Source organism: Megachile rotundata, chromosome 13 (assembly GCF_050947335.1).
Source record: "Megachile rotundata isolate GNS110a chromosome 13, iyMegRotu1, whole genome shotgun sequence".
Lineage (NCBI taxonomy): Eukaryota > Metazoa > Arthropoda > Insecta > Hymenoptera > Megachilidae > Megachile > Megachile rotundata.
In genome coordinates, this window is record NC_134995.1 from 5,500,238 (window position 1) to 5,526,777 (window position 26,540).

At 31.2% G+C, this 26,540-nt stretch overlaps 2 protein-coding genes across 2 annotated transcripts in view; one reads left to right on the forward strand and one right to left on the reverse strand.

Moving 5' to 3' along the window:
- Window positions 1-15,050, forward strand: part of LOC100879218 (uncharacterized) — an 85,481-nt gene extending 70,431 nt beyond the window's left edge. Inside the window, exon 5 of the mRNA XM_076538541.1 lies at window positions 1,642-15,050. Coding sequence (XP_076394656.1) covers window positions 1,642-1,718 — 77 coding nt within the window. The 3' untranslated portion in view covers window positions 1,719-15,050. The remainder of the gene's footprint in view (window positions 1-1,641) is intronic.
- Window positions 15,051-17,098: 2,048 nt separating this feature from the next.
- Window positions 17,099-24,779, reverse strand: LOC105661943 (facilitated trehalose transporter Tret1). The gene is made up of 3 exons (XM_076538540.1): window positions 24,679-24,779; window positions 23,458-23,533; window positions 17,099-22,153 (listed from the first exon to the last, which is right to left on the reverse strand). The coding sequence occupies exons 2-3, from the start codon at window positions 23,507-23,509 to the stop codon at window positions 20,763-20,765; spliced, it is 1,443 nt and encodes a 480-aa protein (XP_076394655.1). The 5' UTR covers window positions 23,510-23,533; window positions 24,679-24,779; the 3' UTR covers window positions 17,099-20,762.
- Between the last annotated feature and the right edge of the window lie 1,761 nt (window positions 24,780-26,540).

Below are 26,540 nucleotides of genomic sequence, written 5' to 3' on the forward strand. Positions count from 1 at the left end.
GACAGTAGCATATGTTATCGAGACTGTCGTTCGAAATAACTTTTCCTTATTACCTAATTGTCGCTTATTATTAAGGTTATTAATGAAAAAATATTTGGCGATAATTTAGACTAACCTAACCAAACGTAGCATGTTTTATAATTCATGGTATTTGTTCCCTGATGTTCATTTATAATTATAAAACATGTTAAACTAGGTTAGGTTAACATATTTGGTGATATATTAATTTGGACTAACCCAACCCAACGTACCATGTTTTAAAATTCATGGTATTTGTTCTCTGATGTTCATTTATAATTATAAAACATGTTCTAGCTAGGTTAGGTTAGCACATTTGGTGACATATTAATTTGGACTAACCCAACCCAGCGTACCATGCTTTAAAATTCATGGTATTTGTTCTCTGATGTTCATTTATCATTATAAAACATGTTCTAGCTAGGTTAGGTTAGCATATTTGGTGATATATTAATTTGGACTAACCCAACCCAACGTACCATGTTTTATAATTCATGGTATTTGTTCTCTGATGTTCATTTATTATTATATTATAAAACATATTAAATTAGGTTAGGTTAACATATTTCTCAGGTTAAAGAATCAGAAATACAGAATGATTGAAATCTGTTGAGCTTGATTTATAAATTAACACGTTATTTACCCCTTTGCGAAATCATCCAATTTTTCGTTGTCAAATTTTGCACATAATGTTAATAATTTTTTATTAAACAGTGAGAGACGATTAAGTTATAGGAAAAGGTTACTCAGGAACATGTCCTTAATAATGTTTGTCATGATCATTGGGATTGGATTCTTTTTTGACAATATTTTTTCTCAATTTTTTGCAGCAGATTTTTACGATACGTTCAATTTACATGTAATTTATAAGGATTTATCAAAAATCAGTTTATTTTGTGATTTTTATTTAGTAAAAGAGTAAAAGTTATCCATAAACTTTTAGTAAATGTTACCCATAAATTTTATTATCAAAGTGTAATTTCATGGCTACAATAAGCAGTTTATTTGACAAAATACAAAATATTGATGATGTGTACTTTACACATAATGATGTGTACTTGATTTGTAACTTTAGAAAAAGCTGATTTCTTAAAAACAATGTATGTATCAACATTCAGTGTAAAGAATGTTTATGTAAATTTAAAAAAATATATTTCCATTGTTACTCAAAGCGGACGAAATTTGAATTTAAGTAAAAATTAATTTGGAAAATAAATATCATAATGACAGGTACAGTTTAAAAAATAAGAAATGAATATCTATTATACAAAGATAAATGTGGTTGAATTTCACAGTAAACTGTTTTAAATATTTTGTATCTGCAACAAATTTGCAGATACAAAATATTTGAATATTGAAGTATTCGAATATTCGTATTTTTGCAACAGCCCTACAGTCTCTAAACAAAATATTTGAGTGTTTAGACTTACCACTAAAATTTAATTTCTGTTACTTTCTATATCGCGTCCACCATTTGCCTAAGTCGTTTACGCGCGTACCGTAAACGGATTTTTCCTACCGGTCTTAACCACCCCACCATTTACTCTCTGAATGTAAACCAAGCTTAAGACGTATAAACAAGCAAGAAGCCGTGATTAACGAAATGTTTATCTGCTCTTCCAGTGCGCCGAGAGAACGAGGAACTGTTGAATTCTCTCAACAGAGTCCTCGTTACCGAAAACTCAACGACATCTCCTTAAAGAAGGCGGTACCGGAATTGAAGAATGGTCTGTTTTGTCGCGTCCTTTGAAGCAGTTTATCCGGAACGAAGAGGAAGAAAAGGAAGAATAAGGTTGTAACAGGAAGAACAAGTAAAAAAGTATCGGGAAGCTCGTTTCGAAGCGTCAGATTGACGGCCGCTTTCGCGGAAAACGGCGAACTTTTATTACGATTGCATTTCATTCGACAAGTCTTAGGTGCAGCAGAGAAGATATCGAGTTTAATTTGTCAATGTCGTCATGGTACACGGCTAATTTGTCGACTCCGTCAATAACACGAACTTCGAGGCAAGTCCGTGACAAAGTGGAGTCGATGCTATAGTTTTATCCCCATTGTTTCGAAGATACGTCCAAGTTCTCTTTTTCATTCAATCACGTACCGTAGTTTTGACGGACCCTCGGCACGAGATTAGTCGAACGGGAAATCGCGTTGAAGGGGTTAGAAGAAATAAATAAAAAGGAGAAATACGATGATAAAATACACGTAAAGTTACCGGCGACGATTGAACGTCGCTTTTGTTAGCTCGTTATTGTTGTTGGTGCGACGAGTCGACGATCATGCGAGAATAAATTGTGTTACACATTCGTTCGATGCACGAAAATTTGACCGCTACAGGCAGCGTATACCGATTTCTTAGCGGATTTTAATGCGGAAAATCGGTCACAGCGCATCGTATGCCGACAACGAAACGTTTAAAAGATGCTTGTAAAACTCGATACGAATCCTCGTTGGAAAAAAGTTATGTACTTTGGATCGAACTAGGGGACTTTACGATCTTTGATACACTGATTTCATTGAAATCTTACATGATTGTACAGAACGACAAAAGTAATAATTTTGCAGAAACATAAAACGCAATTTTTTAAAATGTAGAAGTTTTTGTTTGAAATTCTTGCAATTTTTATTTAAATATCTTTGAATAATATAAAATCTACTTAGAATAATATGAAAACTGATTTAATGAATTAAGGTTTGCGAGAGCTCGCGGAATTTTTTTTTTCATTTTATTAATTAAGAAATAAGTGTTTTAAAATTCTGTCGGGGAAGATTGAATGAATAAAATTCATTTGATTTTTCTGTTAACAGAAAGGAAATTTATTCTAAAAGTAAAAGAATAAAGAGAATTTTATTTTAATAAATTGCGGACTATGATTTTGCAAAATTATTACTTACGGTGTTCTTTATAATTCCCCGAAGTTTAAATAAAATTGATATACCAAAAGACGTGAAGTTTGGAAATATTTTTGTTGTATAAAGATGTTTATTATTTATTAATTAACACTAAAACTGCTAACCAGAAAAAATAACTGTTTTTTTATATTCCTTTTTCATGTTACGGAATTTTGCTAATATGCTTCTATAATCTAATTTCTATATTTAAATTTCTAACTTCTTTACTACAATTTCTATGTAGAGATGAAGCATAATTGAATTTATGTTTCATTCTCTTCGATTATATCTTCAATTTAAAAACAGGTGTAAACCTGCAGTTCTAGTGTTAATAAAAATTTATTAATCGTTTGAGTGTTGAAGCAGCAAACATATTGCAAAAAAAATCATGGATGGTAATAAATGAAACAAAGTTTACCGTATAATCAAAACAAAATTTATTTTAACTTAAAGAAACTCTTTGTATTCTATTATAAAGTTGCAGTAAAAAATCTTTGAACTCAAAAATTATTTGATCTTTGATGGCACAACTACGTAATAACAAATAATTTGTCATTTTGCGATAGAAGTTCGATTTAAGACTCAGAAATTATATTAAAATAGCAGATATTATTAAAATTATGCAGGAGCTGCAGCATACTAATAACATACGCAGTGTAAAACATACTACAAAGAAAAGCATGTCACATTTTAAGATAACAACTCGCAATGCAACACTGCGGTTGCATAGCATGATAAAATTAATTGCTTCTTTCATGTAAGATATGAAAATTGTGCTGTTGACAGTCAAACGATTAATACTCTCATTCAAAATTTTGTTCATATTTAAAAAAAAATTAGATAATTTATTTCAATGCTAATGGACTATTAAGTGTTAAACTGAATTAATACAATTAATTATTAATAGTTAATTAAGGTTTTTAATTCAATTCATTTTATATTTATGAATTATCAAAAAGTTCATTAACTTCACTATTAAATATTAATAATTCATTAATAGTTAATATTCTATTTTGTTCAGGTTTTAATTCATTACAGGAATTCATTTGTATAAGTCCTTTCCTTTGTGAAAAGTTTTTACTTTAACGGAAAGTTGACATAATAAATTACCAGGAAAATACATTTTTTCCAAGAGGACACGTTCATTTGTTTTTGCGCTTTACGACGTACTCAATGAATAAAGTCTGTTAAAATGAAATATGTATTTATAACCAAGCATCGACGTAGCCAAAGGAGTAGCTGAAATAATTGTTGTTGTCAATTGTTTGTACAATATGAATCGTCTCAAATTAAAGAAAGGATTAGAAAACTTCTATCGATTTAATGTTGCTTCAAGGGGAAAGTGTTGAACAATAATTGTTAGACACTGTGCATGTATTATAAAGAATACTGTCGCGATTTACAAAATTACATTGCATAACATACTTTTAACTCATCAATTAATTCATTATAAAAATAAAAGTTACGTGGGGAACAAAATGAAGATATTACATTATTATTATTAACATTATTTGGGATTAATGTGTAATCATTAATGTGTAATGAGTATTAGCGTCAATTAACATTCAATTGGCAAATTGAAATTTTTTTAACTAATGCGAGTTAAGTGTACACTGTTATGTAACGTAAGCTTTCTTCAGAAACTAAACGGTAGGAGCACTTTACAATGTATCTTTGATTTTGAAAGATCAAATATATGATACTGAAAATTTTTTAATTTTCAATTTCTCAAATTTTTGCATTTTCAAGTTGTAAAATTTCTGAACTTTCAAATTGTAAAATATCCAAATATTCTCGACTTCTCATATTCTCAAATTCCTAGGGTTCTAAATATTGAAGTTACTACGTTTCCCAAATATCCAAATTTTCAAATTTCTAAAATCCTAAATTTATAAATTGGTATTTATAATCAATTAAACAACTTCTAATTATTTAATTTACAACTCTACAAATGTTCAAATCTTCAAATTTCTAAAGTTTCCAAATTTTTCAGAATTTCACAGTTCTCAAAATTACTATTAATTACACTTTAAAATTACTAAATTTTCAAATGTCTAAAATTATGAAATTCTAAATTCAAAACTTAAATACCTAAATTTCTATATTTTAAATTATATCTATGCACATAAATTTATATTTAAAATTAGTTAACTAAAAATCGACGAATGTTTGGAACACTTTCCCCTTCGTCGCCATTTTATCTACGGAAGCTTACGTTACTCACCAGTGTACAGAATCAGTCACATAATTAAAAGAAACTAATCAATTACATAAAGTAAAAGAAACAAAGTTTTTTTTTTTTCAAGAATCGTGACAATCTTCTTATTAATATATCTGTGTTCGAGCAGCACATTCACCCCGAAATGAAAATAGGCCGATTACGAATCTGGATATAAAAGCTTTCGATTTCCCTCGATCTGCATCCACCATTCTTCTCATGAAACGCATAATAACGTCGGCTACATACAGAAGCTTTTATTGTAACAATATTAACTAGAAAAGTTTATCTGTGCCACTCTCATTTCCATTTCAGGTTTAGCCGTGGATGATCCATTGGCGACCAGTGTTTCATAAAAACCGTAGTTTCTTCGTCTTTTAGAAATAATTTAACAAAAAATAATGCAACTTCGAACTCTGTCGAACACTTGCATGTAAATTTTTCTGATAACAGAAATTAATTAATTGTCGAAACGATGGATGAACGAGAATCTAATGATTGACAGGAAATAGGGATAATTTTTCGAATATGATCGATCTAAGAGGTTCGCACAATTGAAATAATTTTGAAAGAAAAATTACTTTTTCATGATTTAGGTTGACAATTCGTTAGCTTTTCACGTAGTTTGAAGTACCTATCATATAAAGAAATATTATACTTATCATCGGTGGATCTAAATCGTCGCCCACACTTCGAACACTAAATACACAAATAAGAACGTACTGAGCCTACATTTAAAATGATAAATGGCGTGACGAATAAATTTAAAGACCATTTTTCTTTGTCAAATATTTTCGGAATTAACTAAAAATGTTCGACACGGTTTTACAAATTTTTTCAATACAAAAATTAAAATGGTAAAATGAATATAATAAAAATTACAAACAGAACAATTAGAAATATAGAATTAGAAAAATTAATGAAGGATTAGAAGAGATAAATAAGATCTTTTTCTTGTAATATTAGATTTGTGTTCAGATGGCTTGAATTTTAAAAAATAATTATTTAAGAAACTAGCTCGCAAAATTGTCAACCTAATATTCGATTCGTATAAATTTCTTGCATGAATTAACTTGTGGAGGAAACACACTGATGAACAATAAAATAAAGTATCTCTCGCACGAGGAAAGAATTTTTTGTAAAAATTATTAAAGGAAGGATTTTCCGGAGGAAGTTGAAATTATATACGCATCACAAGTAGAGATTGAGGGTACTCAAAAATAGTTAATATGGTAGATAAAGTAAAGAGTTAGCGAACTATAATTCCATAAATCGTTTTATCCATCGATGCTCGACCAATTTCTATCTCGTCAATTCTTGTCTTTTACGCCGAATTATCGATTTTGCTAACACACTATTTCTCTTATTATTCTAAAGGCAGCCGTCCTCAAGAAACATTGCTCTTTTTCTCAGGGGACAGTCAGATCAAAAATACAGGTTTGTATCATGGGACTCTTTGATACTGAAGTATGTTCAGAGCATGCTGTGTGAAAATTTAAAAAATCGAACAAATTGCAACAGTACTATTACTTCAAGTGACATATCTACATAATTTACAAATTTATCTACATGATTCAAAAATTCTTTTTTTTATCAATTTGTGAAAATACGAAATTTAAAGTAGTATTATCTATCATATGTTATTATCTATTTATTATCTGTTATCTACTTATTATCTGTTCGTTACCTATTTATTATCTGTTATTATCTACAGCATTGTTTCAGGTTATACTTTAATTATAAACCTTTTGGAGAACAATCTCTATTTCATTTTGACATAAGTTATCGTATTATTAAAAGATTTAAAATTAATTATAAATGATCCATATCTCCACAAATTTGCACAAAATCATTTTTTGCATCAGTCAAAATGTCATTAATGGAAAATGGATATTTTCATGATTTTTTAAAAAAAGCATGCTCTGAACATAAAGGTCTTTCACCGAAAACTGATAACAGATAAATTAGTCAAACGATTGGTATTCTAAAAAGTTGTATAGAGAAGTGGCCAATTTTTCAGAGTATTATCGAAGCTTTCTAGGAACGTATTTGCGTCGCACAATCCGACCTGAGTCAACTTTCTTCGATATCTATCCCGTAGGTTTAAATTTGTATCTTGAAACATAAAGGATCGTCGATCCTGTAAGATGCAGTTTATATCTGCACCTCTTTATATAAAAATCGAAATTTCGAACTCGACGACCCGTTGCACTTTGTTAGCTCGAAAGTAAACGTTGTTACGACAGTGGACACACTGATGCTTGTATCAAATGTACGTAGAGTACAATTGTAATGTTAGATCGTTCGTTCGTATTTTTTTGGCCGACATTGTCGAGAAAATAGTATCGCGATCGATAAGTATGTCTAATAGGGCATCGAGCCGTAAATATGTATTGTGTATTTTCTAGGAGATACAAATCTCGTTTTTCTACGTGGAATCGTTTGGAACATCTCTCAGCTTAACACGCAAAGATCCTCGATTTTTTAACGCGAAATACAGTGACCTGCATTAAAATATTTCATTTTTGAACTGGGTTAATTATAACAATTTTTACGACCTGTAATTGATGTCCTGTCAATTCTATTTAGAAATGAAATAACTTTGAATATTATTTTCTAATGAGATTTTTTTTTCAAGATTTATATTTGAACTGTTTGGTACGGGATCATTGACTCGGTATCGATTGATCAAGGTTTAAAAAATTATTGCTCGATTTGTTGCTTAACTTACATTATGTAAGTATAAAATTATTGCTTTAACTTATATTGTGTAAGTTAAAGAAATTAACTTATGTTAACAAAATTTTTATGTACACAGTATGGTTCAAGATTCTAATTGATTAAAATGTAAATGGTAATTTTTCCGTACAAAAAAGAACAAATAAAAATTCTACCGTCGCAAAAGTATTTGAATGATGATATCACACTTGCTGGATTAATCTATAATTGTATGTGGATATGCAATGTTTAACATACAGAATGTATCCTGGATGACTATCAATAAATGTCACGTAAAAGAAGCTTCCATCAAAATGGCGCGTGCAGAAAAAAGAAAATGGAAGACAGTTTACTGCTTTCCATATTCAATATAATATTCGTTATATTTGCAATATTTTGCAAGTAACAAAAATAATTAGTTTTTCGAACAAATCTTACATTTTTAATATTGTATAAAATATTTGAAATATAAATTAAATTAATATAGAAAGTGGAAATTAATCTGAGTTAGATGAAATTAAAAATGAAGGATTTTAGCATAAATTGTATACGATATCGCGCAATAATCACTTAAATATCATAATATTATTAATGCAGATCACTGTACAGAAACATCCATCGAATGGTAAGCATATTTCGAAGATAGACGCATAAGGAGCAATTTTTTATTTTTTTATTTAAATAAAAGTTTATTATGAAGCTATGGTTCTACTCACACAATATTTTACACGAACGTTTAAATTTTGGCAAGTAAAATTTCTTTTGGCTTTTAATTAATATTGGATTATGAAAATGAACAAAAATTTCTTCTAATTATTACCTAACCTGAAAATATTACTGTAGAACATAAAGGTACACCAAAAATCATTTCTCCTTTTGAAAAAGTGCATCTTTAATAATTCTACATACATAGTTTGCACTGCATTTGGTTCTGAAACAATTGTAATTATTTTAATCTTGATTAAATGATATATAAATTTTGTTTACACAAAATACGATTTTTAATAACATTAGAACTTCTTAAATAAAAATTTGGATTGCACTTGTACAAAACATAAGTATGATGCTATGAAAATAATACTCAAATATTTTATTACGCGTACAGATTAAAATTATTTCGAACCACCATTTTGTGTTTGCACAGGAAAAATACTGAAACGAAAACTTTCTTCGAATATACTTTTAAATATTCAAAATACTATTTTAATTAATACAAACGTACATTATTATTTCGAAATTATTGAAATTAAATTCAACAGAAATGAATATATCAAATTATTGAAATGAAAATTAAATTGAATTATTGAAATAGAAATTAATTCGATACAAGTAAGAAAACGTCTATTTCATAGCAAGTACCAATTTTTATTTACACAGTATACTTTATACTTGCCAAATAAACTGGAGTTCATGAAATCATTTAATTTCACGGTTCAGTCCATTATTGTTTCGAAAACAGACCACGTTATCCGCCGTATGAAACATTCTGTTCATCTTTCAAAAAGGCATTCTATTCATCTTCAGAACGCAATGTAAAATAAACTGCTGGGTTTATTGGAATTTGAATAATAAAAAGGGCTTTCATTTTATCAACTTCTAGACAGTGATATACTCTCTGTTACTAAACGAATCAATCTTATAGCGAACAGTCAAAGGTTTGAATTATTTATAAAGTTTTCATCTTATGCGTCTAACCAATCTCGCAGGTATAAATATTATGGCAAATAGCACCAGTAGCGTTGCTATAAGCAGCTTTTTCAAACCAAGAGAGAAACCGTGCTTGGGTCTTTTTTAAGCTTTGAACGATGGAGCCGGGTCTTTGGTAACCCAGAAAGGTCAATTTTAAATTCCTTATCTTTAATTTATTAATTTTTGAATATATGAATATCTTATGTTTAACAACTTTACGTTTAACATGCTGACAAAATGATCACTGTGTGTTAAACGTAACATGTATGTAAACATCTGGGTCACAATTGACCCGACTTTCCATTGTTCAATGATTAACACGTTATCTGCCACAGTAGTAATAGTTACGCCTAGTATAGCACACTATGCTTTAATTTACTGCCTTAAATAATTAATATTTTCAACAATTTATTATTTGATCAAATTGAGTTCGTAGTGTCACTGACGACCTCCGTGGCAGTAAACGTATTAATATCACACAGCGTGTGGAAATTCTCTTGTATGAACGACTAAAGGAACGGACAGCGGCGCAATCTCTCGGGGCAATGATTGATGCGAACAGGAAGACGTGTTATTTGAGATATTTAAGATATTGGCACAGTAAAAAAGGTGGACTAAAACTAATTGCAGTTAAACAATAACGATCTCTCATACAGACTGTTGTTATATTGTGATTGGTGAAGATATGAAAATTTCTGAAAACGGAAAATGACAGAAATTAAAAATTGTAGAAAGAACTCATGGGACATCTGATGATTAGAGCTTTAGAGTGCGATGAAAGATTTGCACACTCGTTAAGAAGAGTCTCCCGCGGCGGCCATCTTGCTTTTTTACATCAGCGTCTGTCTCACTCATGCACCTTCAAAAATTCGACTTTATTCAGTATAGAGTATTTATTGCTGTTTAAAGCAACCAGATCACCCTATAGTGAAGTCCACTGATGGGTGTTGTACTCATAAAAACTTCATTTTCGCAATATTCGAGCGTCAAAGTCGAATCTACGAAATCGCCTCATCTCCTTCGCACATCGCATTGGTGTGAGAGATCGCATTGGTCATTCTCAAAATAAAATATTTTATGCGGGCCGCACATTCAAATGTAACTTAAATAGTGCTTTTATTTCATACACGAGTATAAATAAATTAAAAATAACATGTATTTCTCATTACCTATTGTAGTGAAACGTCATACGGTTGTCAATATGAACGTATTTATGTGCAAAATGCACATATGAACATACAGTAGCAAACTGGCGAAATGAAAGAATGCTACATTTGCTAAGCGAACTGTCGTATTCGCTGGGGAGTGGGGACTAAACTTGTGCAGTAAAATAGGTTTCCCAATATGCTTCTATTAGCGCGCATTTTTGTCACCGGCCACATTTCGGCACGCTCACGCTCTAAGTTTGTTGATTTTTCCTAAAATCATATTGGTGCTTTGGCGGGCCGCGCAAAAAGTTGCAAAGGGCCGCAGGTTGCCGACCTCTGCTCTATACTGAATAAAATCGAATTTTCGAAGGTGCATGAGTGAGACAGACGCTGATGTAAACAAGCAAGATGGCCGCCGCGAGACACTCTCATTAATGAGCAAAAATCTCAGTCTGTCGATTGAGAATAAAAGATGGCAATATAACGAGAGTCTACTGTATTGGAGATCAATATTAATGTAGACTTGCTTAAGTTTCTTTGTCACTCTTTTATAACTCTTCTGAGTTATATCAAAGACACAGAATTAAGAGTGGCAATATGAAGAAATGTATGAAGGATCAGAATAATAATACAGATTTTCGAAAATACTAGATTCTACAACTAAAACTGGTAGTAACAGTGGCAATAAAAAAATTCTGTTATATTACGGATTAACTAATTGTGTAATATTTGCTGGAATAACAAAGAATTAATTCAAAAACTAAAAATAGTAACAATGGCAATATAACAAGAGCACCGTTAAAAAACAGAATGATGAACTATTTAATGTACATTTATTTTTTTAAATAAATTTGACAACGTTGCCACCAGTTACTGTCAACAATTACCGTAATCATAAGAACAATTGCCTAAAATAACTATTAAACAAGTTGAACGCATACGAAACTCAACACTGCTCAAATATTTCAAACAGCACCTTGTTATTTTTTAATAATAACGTATCATAATTTTCTGAGAGATCGCCCTGATGGTCGTTCGTGAATTAAAGTATAAATATACTCTTGATGCACTCCTAACGTTCTCGTTTTGAAGAGGAACGCGGAGGCGCAGGTTATTTGGCCTAACGCGAAAAATCTCTGCCGCTAGTATTTTCTTCCAGCGAGTATCTGTACATAGAAGAAGAGATTACTATAACTCCTGGTTCGTCGTGTATTATTGTTAACGCGATATTATATATGGATCAATTCTTGTTAAGGACGACATAGGAACGTGTTAAAGAACAGTTTTATATTTTTTAATTCTTCGGGACACGGTGGGATTAAAAATGTCCTATCTTTTTGATGCATGGTGCATGGTGGGACATTTTTAGACCCACGATATTGCAATTGAACCCATGTTTGGTGATACTATTTGAATTCTACCCTATAGCAAATTAAACTGAATTGTACTATACCAATTATTATAGTAATTTATGTTTGAACGTTTGTGTATTCAGTTTTCTATTTCATTTTTAATTTTAAATTATGGTACGTTTAGTGTTAATCTACAGTCAGAACTACAAAATTTAAGCGTTGCAAAGTATATTAAATTTTCCAATTTCCAAATTCTCAAAGCTAAAATTCTGAAGTTCATGACCTTTGAAATTTTCAATTACTCAAAGTTTCAAATGATCAAATTCCCACATTCTTAAATTTTTAAATTCTCCAAATCCCAAATTTTTATTTCATTAAATTCCCAAAATACTAAATTCTTATGACCCCCAAATTCTTGATTTCCTAAATTCCCAAATCCCCCAAAATTCCAAATCCTAGAATCTTCAAATTCTTAAATTCCGAAATTTTTAAATATTCAAAATTTTGAATTCTATAAATCACTCCAAGAAGATATCATCTTGTTTAAACATAAAATTTAAAAAATGTTACTTTATTTAAATGATTTATATTTACATATACAAAAAAATAGCATATCTAAAATTACATTACTGAAAAAGGTGTACATTAAAATATAAGAGATGTTCATCAATTCTTTCATTATATAAATACCAAATAATATTTCTCTTCCACTTTTCTACGAACAGGGTTGGAACAATGCGAGTTTTTGTGGCGTTTTTTATTTTAATGAGTTCAACTCGATGAAAAATGGAAGAATTATTGTCCTACATCAGATTCATTTAAAATACTGTAAAAATGACAAAACCAAAACAACTAAAATACAAATCAATGACTGCTTGCACATGTTATTTTATGAAAAACTCACGTTTAAAACGTTGAGAACATTTATAAATCAGAATTTAAAATCGACGTAGTTCATAAATGAATTTTGATTAATAACTTTTTTGTTATGTAACAGAAATAATTTGTGATTCTAACGAGGTTAAAATATAAGGTTATAAGAAATTTTATAATATGTTATAATGTTAAATTTTATAATATATATAAATATGTGTTTGCACGGCACTTATTTAGTATTAATATGAACATCCTTAAAATGATATAATTTGCATAGTTTGCTTTTGGAATTAATCAGAGATGTATTTTAGATATGTTATTTTTCGAAGAAAATTATATTCATAAACATAATGATGAACACGTTAACCGATCATTTGCAATAACCTTTGAATAATAATTACTCTGACATTAAACGCGAATATTGCAATGTTACTATAAATTCATGTAACAAATTATATTACATGAATACTTGCAATAAATGTTACAATTATATAATTATTCTGTTATTATATAATTATTTTATATATAATTATATAAAATTTATTGCAATAACTTTATAAAACATGTTACACAGATTTATCAAGCGATACAAGAAAAATGTATACTCAAATTTCTACATAGATGAAATCTAAACACTGTTACAGAAAATGAAAGCTTCGTGATATTTAAACGAGCGGAAAACGGCCATGTTGTTTTGAAATGAATTGTGACTTTCACTGGCGGTAAAATTCAAATTTATTTATGTGAACACGAATTTTTATGATTGAACAAAAACTTAGAGGATTAATTTTATTTATTTTATTTTTAATTTTAAATATCATTTTCAAAAGCGTTTATATCTTTCTCGAATCGACTTCTATCTTTATTAGATAAAAATTAAAACAATAATCTTCTTATAAATTAATATGAACGAAGGGAATATATGTAATGTCATTTTAGATATTTTATTTTTACACAGTTGTTATAGTAGTCCAATATTAAAGAACAACCAGTTTTCTGCATAATATATTGTATATATTATGTATAACATTTCTGTATAACACAGTATTATGTACTTTCAATTAGAGAAAATATAACTGTTAACCTTAAAGGTTAAAACCTAAAAAAAACTTAAATTTTACGTATTCGGATAATTCCGTTCCTATGTCGTCAAAAAACCACGAGAAGAGCAAGAAATATTATAAAAATATGGAAATTAATCGCGATAACCCTTAAGTAGTGTAAGTATACGTAGACAATGTGTGTGCCAAAACGGAGAAGATTACCGTTGTATCGAGATAAAATCGCGTAAAGCGTCAACTTTTCCTTTGACAATCAAAGTGCAGTGTGTGATTTGACTCGAATGTATGTCTCCGCGTAACGAAGAACATCCTGACAAAGTAAATGATAATTTATCGCTTAAAATGTCTCTGTGAAAAGAACGTGCAAAAGAAGAGAACGGAGGAACGAGGCAAGAATTGTCTTTGACGTTTCTAAATTGCTGATTAATTTCCACAGATTTTCCTCCTCTTGCGTCTTCCTTTAGAGATAGAGTAAAATTTGTAATAAGAGAAATATCTCATTTACGTAGATATTAAACGATTAATTTGCTTTCGATAGTTTTTACCTTCTAGTAACGTTTTTTCCAAAGATTTTTTTCTCAAAAATTTGCATTCCACGATTCGCTTCGAAAGGTAGTTCGTTCGAAAACCGATTGCGATTACCTCGATCGTTTTTTTTCAGCGATAGAAACATAGAAGCGTAATTATAATGTATTAGCACAGTGCGTCGTGCACCTTTCGATCAGATATCGATCGAAAAACGAAACTCGAGGTCTTAAATTACGAATCGTGCTAATTAATAAAGCACGAGCTTGAAATCGTTTGTTGCGTTCGCATGTAACGAACGGCCATTTTGTTTATAGGGGATTGCGATTTAATTAACCAGCTCAATCCCGCCAAGTATTTAAGAATGTACGTAAAGAAAATGATTTTCGTTCGTGAGATCGTAATAATAATCTCGACTTACGAGATCTGTATCATACCGATGACGTTGTAAGATGTTAATGGATGAGATATTAAGGTTTATGTTTCTATATTGTAATAACATTTATGTATAATGGTTATTATAATGCAAAAAATATACATGCTAATTGTCCACGTTTGCAGCGTTCATTTTTATTATCCTGTTCCTTATATTTATTTCTTCTTATGCGTCTTAGAGTTATTTCGATTTTTTATTTGCAACTAGTTTTTTTCTTTTTTGCATACATACAAATTGTTTATTTCTTACTTTTTTAATGCAAATGCAACTTAAAATTAGGTTTTATGAGAGATTGAGAGAAACGTTCATAATTTTACTTTTTAAGCTTCGTGCTTTATTGTAATTTCTCTCGATTCTTGTTCTTAATCCTTTTGCTGCTATAAACACTTTAACATGGTGCACCTTAGTAGTATTATAATACTGCATATACAGGATGTCTCACAATTAGTGCAGGTTTCTGAAATGGGGAAGGGGATATCTGACGTGATTCTGAATAACATTTCCCTTTGCAGAAATGGGATTTGAAGCTTCGTTTTTGAATTATTAAGAAAATACGCGGATCAATCAGAGCACGAGGATTACGCATGCGCAGACGCGAGAGTGCAGCGTCGAACCTAGTGGCGAAGCGCGCGTAATCCTCCCTCTGATTGCTACGCGTTAGATTACCACGCGCTGGATTATTACGCGTTGGATTACTACGCGCTGGTTTTGCTACGCGTTAAATTCCTACGCGTAGAATTTTACCGCGCGTTGCATTACTACGCGGTGCATTACTACGCATTGAATATCCACGTGCTCGATTACTACGCGTTGGATATCCACGCGCTGAGTTACTACGTGTTGGATTACTACGCGTTGAATATCCACGCGCTGGATTACTACGCGTTAGATATCCACACGATGGGTTACTACGCGTTGGATTACTACGCATTGGATTACCACACATTGCATTACTACGCGTTAGATTACCACGCGCTGGATTATTACGCGTTGGATTACTACGCGCTGGTTTTGCTACGCGTTAGATTCCTACGCGTAGAATTACCGCGCGTTGCATTACTACGCGGTGCATTACTACGCGTTGAATATCCACGTGCTCGATTACTACGCGTTGGATATCCACGCGCTGAGTTACTACGTGTTGGATTACTACGCGTCGGATATCCACACGATGAGTTACTACGCGTTGGATTACTACGCATTGGATTACCACACATTGCATTACTACGCGTAGAATTACCACGCGTTGCATTACTACGCGTTGAATAACCACGCGTTGGATAACTACGCGTTATCCGAAGTTATCGCTCTCGCATCTGCACATGCGTAACCCTCGCGCTGTGATTGCTCCGTGTTTTTCCTCAATAATTCAAAGTCGAAGCTTCAAATCCTATTTCTGCAAAGGGAAATCTTATTCAGAATCACGTCAGCTACCCCCCATTTCAGGGATCTACACTATATGCGAAACACCCTGCATCTTTAATAAATTAAAACAATTATCAAAATATTAACGTTCTAAGTATATAAATTTCTTAATCTCTAGATATTTATGTTAAAAGTTGAAACAAATGTTCAAACTTGTAAAATGAAAAATTTCTATACTGTTAAATTGCCTAATTTTCAAATCCTTAAACTTACAAAATTTAAAATTGTCGAATTTCTACATTTCCAAATTTACTTTCAAACATTGAAACTTGCAAAATTTATAATTTATAAATTTCTGAATTCACATATTTCCACAATTCTCACATAGTCATATTATATTAATATTGCATTCTACTGTGTACATAATGATTGTAGTTAATATATTGCCTTTGACACGTATGAAAACACAACGTAATCCTATTATTTTAATATTGCATAAAATACTGAAATGCATTAAATAAAATTGATGAAAAGTGGGAGAACCATAAAACTTGTGGCGCATCGATCGTTGACTTGTATCACTGCATTTGCATTATAAAGGTTGGTCTACGATTTACACATGCATCATTTTTTATCATACTATTTTTATACATATTCAATAACAACAACAAAAGAATGTACATATACCTACCGTGTTTTACTTACAAAAAGAAAAACAAATAAAGTTGCATGAATACATAGAATATTAAAGTGCTATATAATACAGAATAAAATGTATCCATTTAAAAATAAAATAAAAATAATTCAGTTTTCACGTAAACAATTTTATTGTCAACGTAAATTGCAAACTTCTACATTGTAGAAATCTATATGAAATACATTTCGAGTCTTGCACCCTGCCTAAAAGGGACTTGTAGAGAGTCATGCAATTAGAGTTAAAACATTTTACGATAAGTACATTCTGTTCCACAACATCATACAAACACGTTACATGCATGATCGATAACAAGTACGTAATCGAAACTTTTGTTCGTCAAATGGACGATAATATATAGATTGGCTATTAATATAACGTTATTGTTAATCGGTTACGATACGGTATACAACTAGTGAGTCTCCAGGCGCCTCACGCGAATTCGAACGTGTATTTCAAATTTCGACTACCTACTGTATTGTAGGTAGATCAAGAATGAGGTGCCGAGATTTTAAAGTCGTTCCAAACGATTAGACATGTCTGAAACTATCGAAAACGACACCAAACAATTATTGTTGATTTCACGACAAACACGTCAATGACGACCAAGCATTGTCGTCAAGGATAAGTTATAGAGCTTTTAACGTGTTTCCAGATTCTATGTGTCAATAATTATCGAAGATACCAAAACACGGTTTTTTATCAATTCGACGACGATCGACGACAACAGGTCCCTGTCAGATCGCCGCCAAAATCTATACAACAAATTTATAGTGTCTCACGAGTCTACCCTCAAAATTTCAAGTTTGAAGACCCAAAATAGTGGCCAGTAGCGTTTGGACAAATTGCAGGTCGAGTCCCAGGAGCCTCACTACGTTTGACAACAACTTATTGTATGCATGCTAACGTGATATACAAAGTTTCGTGTGGATCGATAACGGTGTTAATAGTAACAAATATGTAATTATATCGGGCCGATTATATTCTGCGCCGAAGCTATTCTTATAGTAATACGTTTCACCCTGCCTAAAAGGGAATAAATAAAGTTAGTCATGCTACGGTGCTCATCTATATCCTTGTTGCATCAGGGCCATTGTGCGCGTTTTTTATTCACACTCGCGTTTTAATACGCGACGCGCTTTGATAACGTTTAATCGTAATCGTTGTAGTTGATGATCTTGCACCCTGCCTCAAAGGGATAAAAAGTTGGACCTAATCGCCAAATCAGTCGTCGGAAAAGAATTTAAAGTCGTCGAACTATTCATTATCATGATGGAGTAATTTTGCCACTTTGTTTGTCGTTGGAATAATAGTATCATGATTTTAACAATAGATTTATGGAATTAAATGTAGTGTCACTAAATGATGGTTCTTATTTTAAATAATGAAGCTTATGCCAAAACGTAAGTTATCCTTCGTTGAATCGTTGTGTAAGTTACATATCGTACATTATTTATTTATTTTTATTCTTTAGTTTCAATATAAATCATCGTCCACAAATCTAGCGTTAATATGGTCGAATGAGGATGAAAGAAATTGTGAATTAATGTTGCATTATGAAGTTCAAATTGAAAAATTGAATTATTCCAAATAAGTGGGTTCTACTATAAAAATTCCTAAATTTGAACACTGATTTGTAAATTTATAAATTCTTGCATTTGTAATTATAACGAGTCAAATTTCAAAACTTGCAATATTTATAAGTTAATCAATTTTATCGTAAATTAATTATTTTTCGAATTCGCAAATTTTTTTGCGGATCATTCGATAACTCCATCACTTACTATCTTCTATTCTAATTTCTATCTTCTTCTGAAATTCAGAACCGTTATCATGACGATATTACATTCGAAAACAAAATCTCGTTTAATCATTTTCTTAAATTCGTTAATGTTTACATTTTCGTATCACTGAATTATGTTTAAACCTCCCCGATTAATATCAAGGCGCGATTTATACGTTATCTCCGTAGTAACCCACGAAAACATAATCCATCAATGAAATTAAATCGACAACTTTTCTCAGTTCCGTAACGTTTTGGCGATAAATAAATACGATTAGTTATAATCTATCAGTCTCAACGTTTAACCCTGCCTAAAAGGGAAAGAAGATGGTCATGCGAGTTTGCTCTTTACACGAATGGGGCCCTAATTAGCTCACACATTAAATATCGCGTAATTTCTAACAATTTCTCCGAAATATCAAAGCAGTTTCGAGAAACTGTCAATTACAGAAATTCGCACTCTTTCGTTGTATCTGCTTCGACTGCCGTTAATATTGATTAAGATTATTCCTGTGAATAATATTTTAAAAATTATTTGAAAATTATCAAATAAGCGCTGATAATTTATTGTCACCCGTGTAGAGGGTAATTCATAAAAAAGACTTGTTTGTTGTTATTAAATCTTAATCAAAAGTATTTAACGATTTTGTGTGCTCAACCGAAGCAGATTTCCATAAATGGAATATAAGGGCCCTCCTCTAAAAATAAACACTAACCTAAGTTAACAGAGCAGAGATACATAGCTCTTTTTCAGAAATTAAAGTTCAATTTACACTGTAAATAACGTGTCGTAAATTGAAAATGCAAATATATACGTACAAGAATGGACACGTAAAGGGAGTATATGCAGTAATGTCTCGATATCAGTGAATCTTTCGGGTCTTTCGCTTATATCGTGTAGTTCCTGCATTGATCGATGCCTAACATAAAGGGCAGTAAAATGTCCGAACAACTGAACGTAACAAACAGTAATATATCCATGAGACGATCTTAATGCAAGAATAACCATTTTCTGTTATGAAACTTGTACTAACATATTTGCAACATTTTCCTGATCAAAGTGAAATCGAGCACGACGTAACTTGAAATATATTTACTTGTAACTCCAAACGTTTATAACGAATTTTACTGTAATAAGTTATTGCACAAATGTTCCAAATTATGTCTTGTTTGGTCTTATTTTAATTAAGAAAATGTGACAAATATGTGGGCAAAAATTATATAAAAAAAGACTGAAAATAAACAAAATTAATTAGTAAAGAAAGTCCAAATTATACTGTGGTTAGTTTCATCTTAATCAGAAAAATCTTAAAAATCTATGAGTAAAAATTTGATAATAATAAAATCAAAAATAAAAATATTTCATTATTGCATTAATATTGCCATAGATCCGAACCTAAATCGCGTTGCATTTCTCGACCACCATATTTTCTGGTGTTTTGAAGGGTTTTCTTCGTTATGATAATTTCTTCGCATATGTCGTCTACTTCATTTTCACTTATATCGAGACTTCACTGTATTTTGGTGTAAATTGACCTTTAAATTATCTGTTCGATCGAAAAACAGAAGCTCTCGATACAAAAATCAATTCGAACCTAATACTCTAATTTTTGTAACACAAGTAGAAATTTAGTGAACAAGATTTTAGAACGAATTTCTGTCGAATCGATAGCTCGCTATTTCCTTTTAAATATATGTAAATATTGTAAATAAATGCGATGCAGTGAACAGTTTAACTTTCGTAGGTACAGAAGTTAATGTAAGTACTTTTAAATATTCGTAAATACTTACGAAAGTTTTTATGTTTTAAGACCGTTCATGCGATAGACACATTTAACCAGTTAACTGCATTCAACATATTCATCTAAAATTTGATTTCACTTCAATCGATATTAACAAAAAGTTAATGTTTATCGAGCAAAAATATCTGTCATAAAATTTATAATGGAAATTTATCGTTTGTTTAAAACTAAATTCCGCGGTTAACTGGTTAAGCGACAGTAATTATTTGAACATTCTTACTTATCTGTTTCGAATCTTTGCCCTTCTTCTTCTTCTTCTTCTTCTTGCAGTTCAATTTCTCTTGTATCTCGAATAACGATTTACCTTTCGTTTCCGGCACCACGAATGCGATAAAGGCGATTCCAAGGAAGCAGCTAATCACGAACCACCCGAAGGAAGTGTAAACTCCCCAGGAATCGGAGATGACCTGATACATCTTCGCAACGATGAATGCCAGCAGACTTCCCCACAAATTCGCCAAGGACACCGCAACTCCTTTCACGTTCGTCGGGAATAATTCCCCGAGCATCATATACGCCAATGGATTTAAACCTAACGCTATAATAAGCTCGTAAAATATAATAGAGGCATGAAGAATCCAACCGAAATCGCTCATGTCCACCAACATCTTGAGTTTCAGGAAATAAAACGCTCCGGCTGCGGTCAGCGACAATCCGGCTAGCAAGGTCGTGATCAGGAGCAGCGGTTTTCTACCCCATTTATCGACCAAAACGGACGCTCCCACACCGGCGACAAGCTGAAGAGCGCTCAGGACGATCACAGCTGTTGCGGCAGATAAGCCCGTGTCGGCTTCCTCGAGGATCTCTTGGGTGTACGATTCCACAGCAGCTAAACCGCTGAATTGCAGCACCACTTGAAGGCCGAAGCTGATCAATACAGCTTTCCGGTTACCCGGAGTATTGAAGAGGTCCCAGAAATGTCCTTTGTCGCTCAGATCGCGGATCATGGTCTTCTGCATTTGCTCCAGATCCTCCTCCAGCTGATCCTGCGTCGCGTATCTCTTCAGACTCTTCAAGCTGTGCATAGCCTCCTCGTCGCGGTTCTTCATTAGCAGATAGTAAGGAGACTCCGGCATGAAACTGAACGTTAGGAGGAAGATCGCCGGAATTATGGCGCAGCTATAAGCTAACACCTCGTACGACACGTACGGACCGATCGCATGGGCGTATAGCTCCCCGAACGTCACCATTAGTTTGATAAAGGAACCCAGGGATCCTCTGATCTCTTTGTCCGCGATTTCGCCGATGTACATGGGAGACAGGACGTACGCTATACCGGAACCGATGCCTCCGATGAATCTTGCGATGTAGAGGATGTAAGGATTCCAAGCAATGATGATTAGAATCCAGCTGATCGCGAACGGTACGCCCGATATCAGCAGACTCATTTTGCGACCGAACCATTTTACTATGAACGCTGCCATCACGGTGCCGGGGATACAGCCTAGGAGGACTAACGAAACCATCCAGGAAGCATCGTCCGAGGTTAATGGCAAGGGAGAATCCGGGGATTTTAATATGGGCAACATGGGCGATGTCCAACCGATGTGGCAGCCGGCGATTGTCATTGACAAGGTGGCTGTATACGAAAACAGAGATAATGGTTCGAGTAAAGTCTGAAGGATTAAGTGATGTTGAACGATGAGTTGAGAAATATTGTACTACTTGTTTTGGATCTATTTACATTTTATTAGTTAGAGTCACGTTATGTTTACGTTACGTTTTATTAATAAGATGGTATTAATATTTCGTATCTTATGTGTAAATCCATCAATCGAAATAAATAATACTATTTATCAATGACGATTTTGCTTTAGTAAATTAGTGTTTTGAATAGGTAAGAGTGTCAACAGTAATTTTTACCTTTTTGTATTTCATAATTTTGTAATATTATCTTTCATTTCTATTTTCGCATATTTTTATCACTTTATCTTTTCTTAAATTTACCTAATTGTGTTGTAATATTTTAAATATGTAAGGAGGTATACATGTTATGCATATTATAATTTAGAAATGTAATTACAGTAAAACAAGAAAATGGAAGATAAGAAAAAACATCAAATATATTCGTAAAAGATTTAAGTGGAATTGTAATTATCATATTCCGCCATAAATAGTTTACAGTCACATTTAGATAAGTACATGTGATGCATACAGATAACGATAATATGTACATGCTTGAATGTATTACATAAGGAATATTACATAAAAAGGAGGATGTAGTACATATATAAGAGTAGAATTTGTGTCGATACAAGCACATGTACGCACAACGTTTTGATTGAAGCTTATGGCCTTAGAAAGTAAGTACGAAGTGCGTTGTATGCATATATGAGCAAAGTTAATCGTGTAACTTTACTAATTATCGGTTTCCATGTAACGGAAATTACTTTTGACAGTATATTTCAAGCTCACTGAAATCCAATTATTTTTATATATTGTTAATAAATTCTCAAATTTAAAAATGTAAAGTGACAAAATTAACACAGTAGTGTTTCAGAATTATTATATACTATTTTAAATATTTTATTTCTCAATTGTTTAATTAGTTTGAATGTACATTTTAATATTTTTGTGCGTAAAACCGATGTACATTTGTGTACATATTTAATAATTAGATACAGTACGAAAAGTGCATATTAATAAATATAAAAATATTTAAAATTTGAAGGTTTATTGAAGCCTAATTTTACCAAAAATTGTTAGTATATTTTCTCATTGACTTAACGTAATGTTTTTATTTTTTCAGACCGTTTTTGAAAAAAGTTTACAGTACCATTTCTGGACATTTTTTCGCTTCAATGTTACTAGATTGCAGTCAGCATTTGAATGTTATTTATTAATTACTCGTACATAAAGGGAAAAATAATAGTTGTATCTTACCTGTAAATGCGGCTAAGAATTGTGGCCAATATTTGATGCGCGATTTGTCCATCTTTTTTATTTCTTCTTCCACGGACTGGAATAATTGCAAAAATTAATATCTACTGTCATATGAACTTACTTCATCCTATAATACAATAGTTATTATTAATTCTTTTTAAAATATTCTATTTTTTTATTATACTTAATTCGTCTCTAAATCATAATGCATATTTAAAATATTGTATTTAAATTGACAATTGTGAGGTGGCTCAAAAGCAATTTAATACACAAAATTTAATTTAGGGTATGGTGGAAAATAAAATGTTTTCAAATTTTGAGTTCAAAAATTTAAATTTAAAAACACGTTCAAAAAAATTTGATAGTTTACAAGATAAAATTAAAAATAAAATTTTTTAACCACTTTTTTATTTAGTTATCAATAATTATCTATATTAACCAATTACAAGTATTCTATTGAATTTATAATTTAAATATACTTTCTTGTATTTTTTTGCCCTTTTATTTTGACTAATAATTTTTATTGCGTGATGGATGTTCATATTGGTATTGCACTACTTGTAATAAATATACTGACCCTCATTTTTAGTTAAACTTTCATTAAATTTGCCTACCAATGCTACTCGCATCGTTAACAATTTGCAAACTTTCAACTATTTTTCCAAATCTGCAACTTTCATTTAAAATCCACAAATCAGATGCAGATAAAGTTAATGATATTTTTATTTCAAAGTCATTAAGATATTTGTAGATGAATGAATATTGTTTGGCAACATCAATATTACAATTTTTAACAGTTGCCAAAGTTCACCATTTTCAAACACTATTCTTAATTAGCCTTACTTACTATTTACAACTATATTTACTTTGTATTTACAACTATGTAAATACAACTAAACTACTATGAGACTCAAATCCAGTAAGATTTAAGTGATTTCATATTTTATCTTTGTAATAAATAGCAAGGATTATTTACTGCACCATAAGGGAATTATCCTACTAACAAACTGCAGTTTCCATATAAAATATAATATTATTTGGAACAGTTAGTACAAGGTTCTATAATTCACTCACATGTTCTTTTGTAGACATCAACACGTTACAAAACAGTTGTATGATTCTATGCGAATGATTATTTTATGCATAAGTAAAAAATGTTGTTTTGCGATAAGTGAGTAATTGATCAAAATTTATTGGATAATAATTGCAGCTATTACTTACAGAGATAACGATGAGACACGACAATGCCACCAAAAAGAAAATCGGTTCCGCGTCGGAGTTCTTCGTGCCTCTTTCTAACACATTATAGACGGAATGGAAGTTTGATCACGATGTACTACATTTTATATATCACTTTATCAGTTGATCTTCTTTCACAATCAGATCCCCACTTAACGGCTGACTAAAATCAGTAGGAAAAAGTTGAGCAGGAATAAAGGTGCCGAAGAGTCGAATAAAAATTAATAAAAGCTACTTCATTCGCCTAATACCTTAATACAAATATTAGAGTTAATACAAATTGATGGAAAGACTCTGGGTCAGAGAAAAACATCAAGGAGAAATAGTAAAATTAAAATTATTAATAATTATTACAAATTTGTCAATTCGAATCCTTCTACTGGAATCACTTTTTGAATTTGGCGCCAAAAAGGATGTAAAGGTTATGAGTCATGTTTGGAACAATTTAAACGCATTTTTTATCCAAAAATTAAAATTACAATTTTTCTTCTAACATTCTAACATGTCTTTCTTCTAATTTTATTTATTTAGCTAGATTACAAAACTGTGAATAATAAATGCGAGAATTTACAATCATTTTTGAGACAATTTTTTCATACATTCGCGAAGAGTTTCAGTTAATTCTACCTTTATTTAGTCAATTTAGTTTAGTAATTTAAATACTACATATTAAAAACAATTATGTATTAAGCATAGTAATTTAAACACTGCATGATACAAATCGAGTTAACTAATTTTTAGTTGCATTAGTAGACTAATATTTCAGTTGTTTCAGTACTAAAACATAACAATATTTCAAGTGCAGAATATTCTTTCATAAATTACAGTAAATTTAATCTTCCTCTGCCAATAATTTTTTAATAAACAGTAACAATAAATTATCAAAAAAGGTCACTTATGAGATCATAAAAGTGACTTATGTTGTATGTCAAGGTCGAGGTGATGCAAGGTCTCTTATACAATATGTATATTGTCGAAATTTTCGCTCTTTATGAACTATGCTATTCAGCGATTTTAATTGTTAGTTTATGAAGTTCTCGTGGATGGCGAATATAGAACATACGGGCGGAATTGTGTACAGCTATCTAACATCTTAAACGACCTTGAATATGATTTAATTATTTTCGCGCCGATGTATACATAAATCTATCAGCACCATTCCTTTCATGCAGATGAGCGAAAATAAAGCTGTATGTTTAAATTATGACTATGGAAAAATGTCTTGTCTTTTTAACCTTGAAATTCGATATACCGGCGAAAGAAGCGTTAATTATGTTGGCTGTAAGTGGAAACAAACTAATTACTGTTTAGTGTATTTTATGTGCATGTAAAATGAGGTAATGAATATGCACACAGAACCTGTAAAAATAGACACATTAAGAGGAAATAATTGTTTTAAATGATTTGAACTTTCTTGAGAAGATGTGAAGATCAATTTATTACACTGCTAAACGTTCGAAAGTGATACGGCAATTTTGAAAATTGATTATTGAAAAATTTGAAGTTATTTCCAAAATTTCAGTGTTTTATATGTAAATTAAAAAATTGGAAAATTCATATGTGTGGAAATTTACAAAATTTCTAGTTTCTAATTTATAAAAGTATGAAAAATTGAAAATTGTAAATTTGTATATATGAAAAATTGGAAGATCAAATATTTTATTTGTTAATGTTTCTTTTATTCTATATTTTTACACTTCTTATCTTCTGAATAACTAAATTACTTAATTACTAAGTTACTAAATTACTAGACTGCTAAGTTACTAGATTACTAGATTACTAGATTACTAGATTACTAGATTACTAGATTTCTAGATTACTAAATTTCTAAACTTCTAAACTTC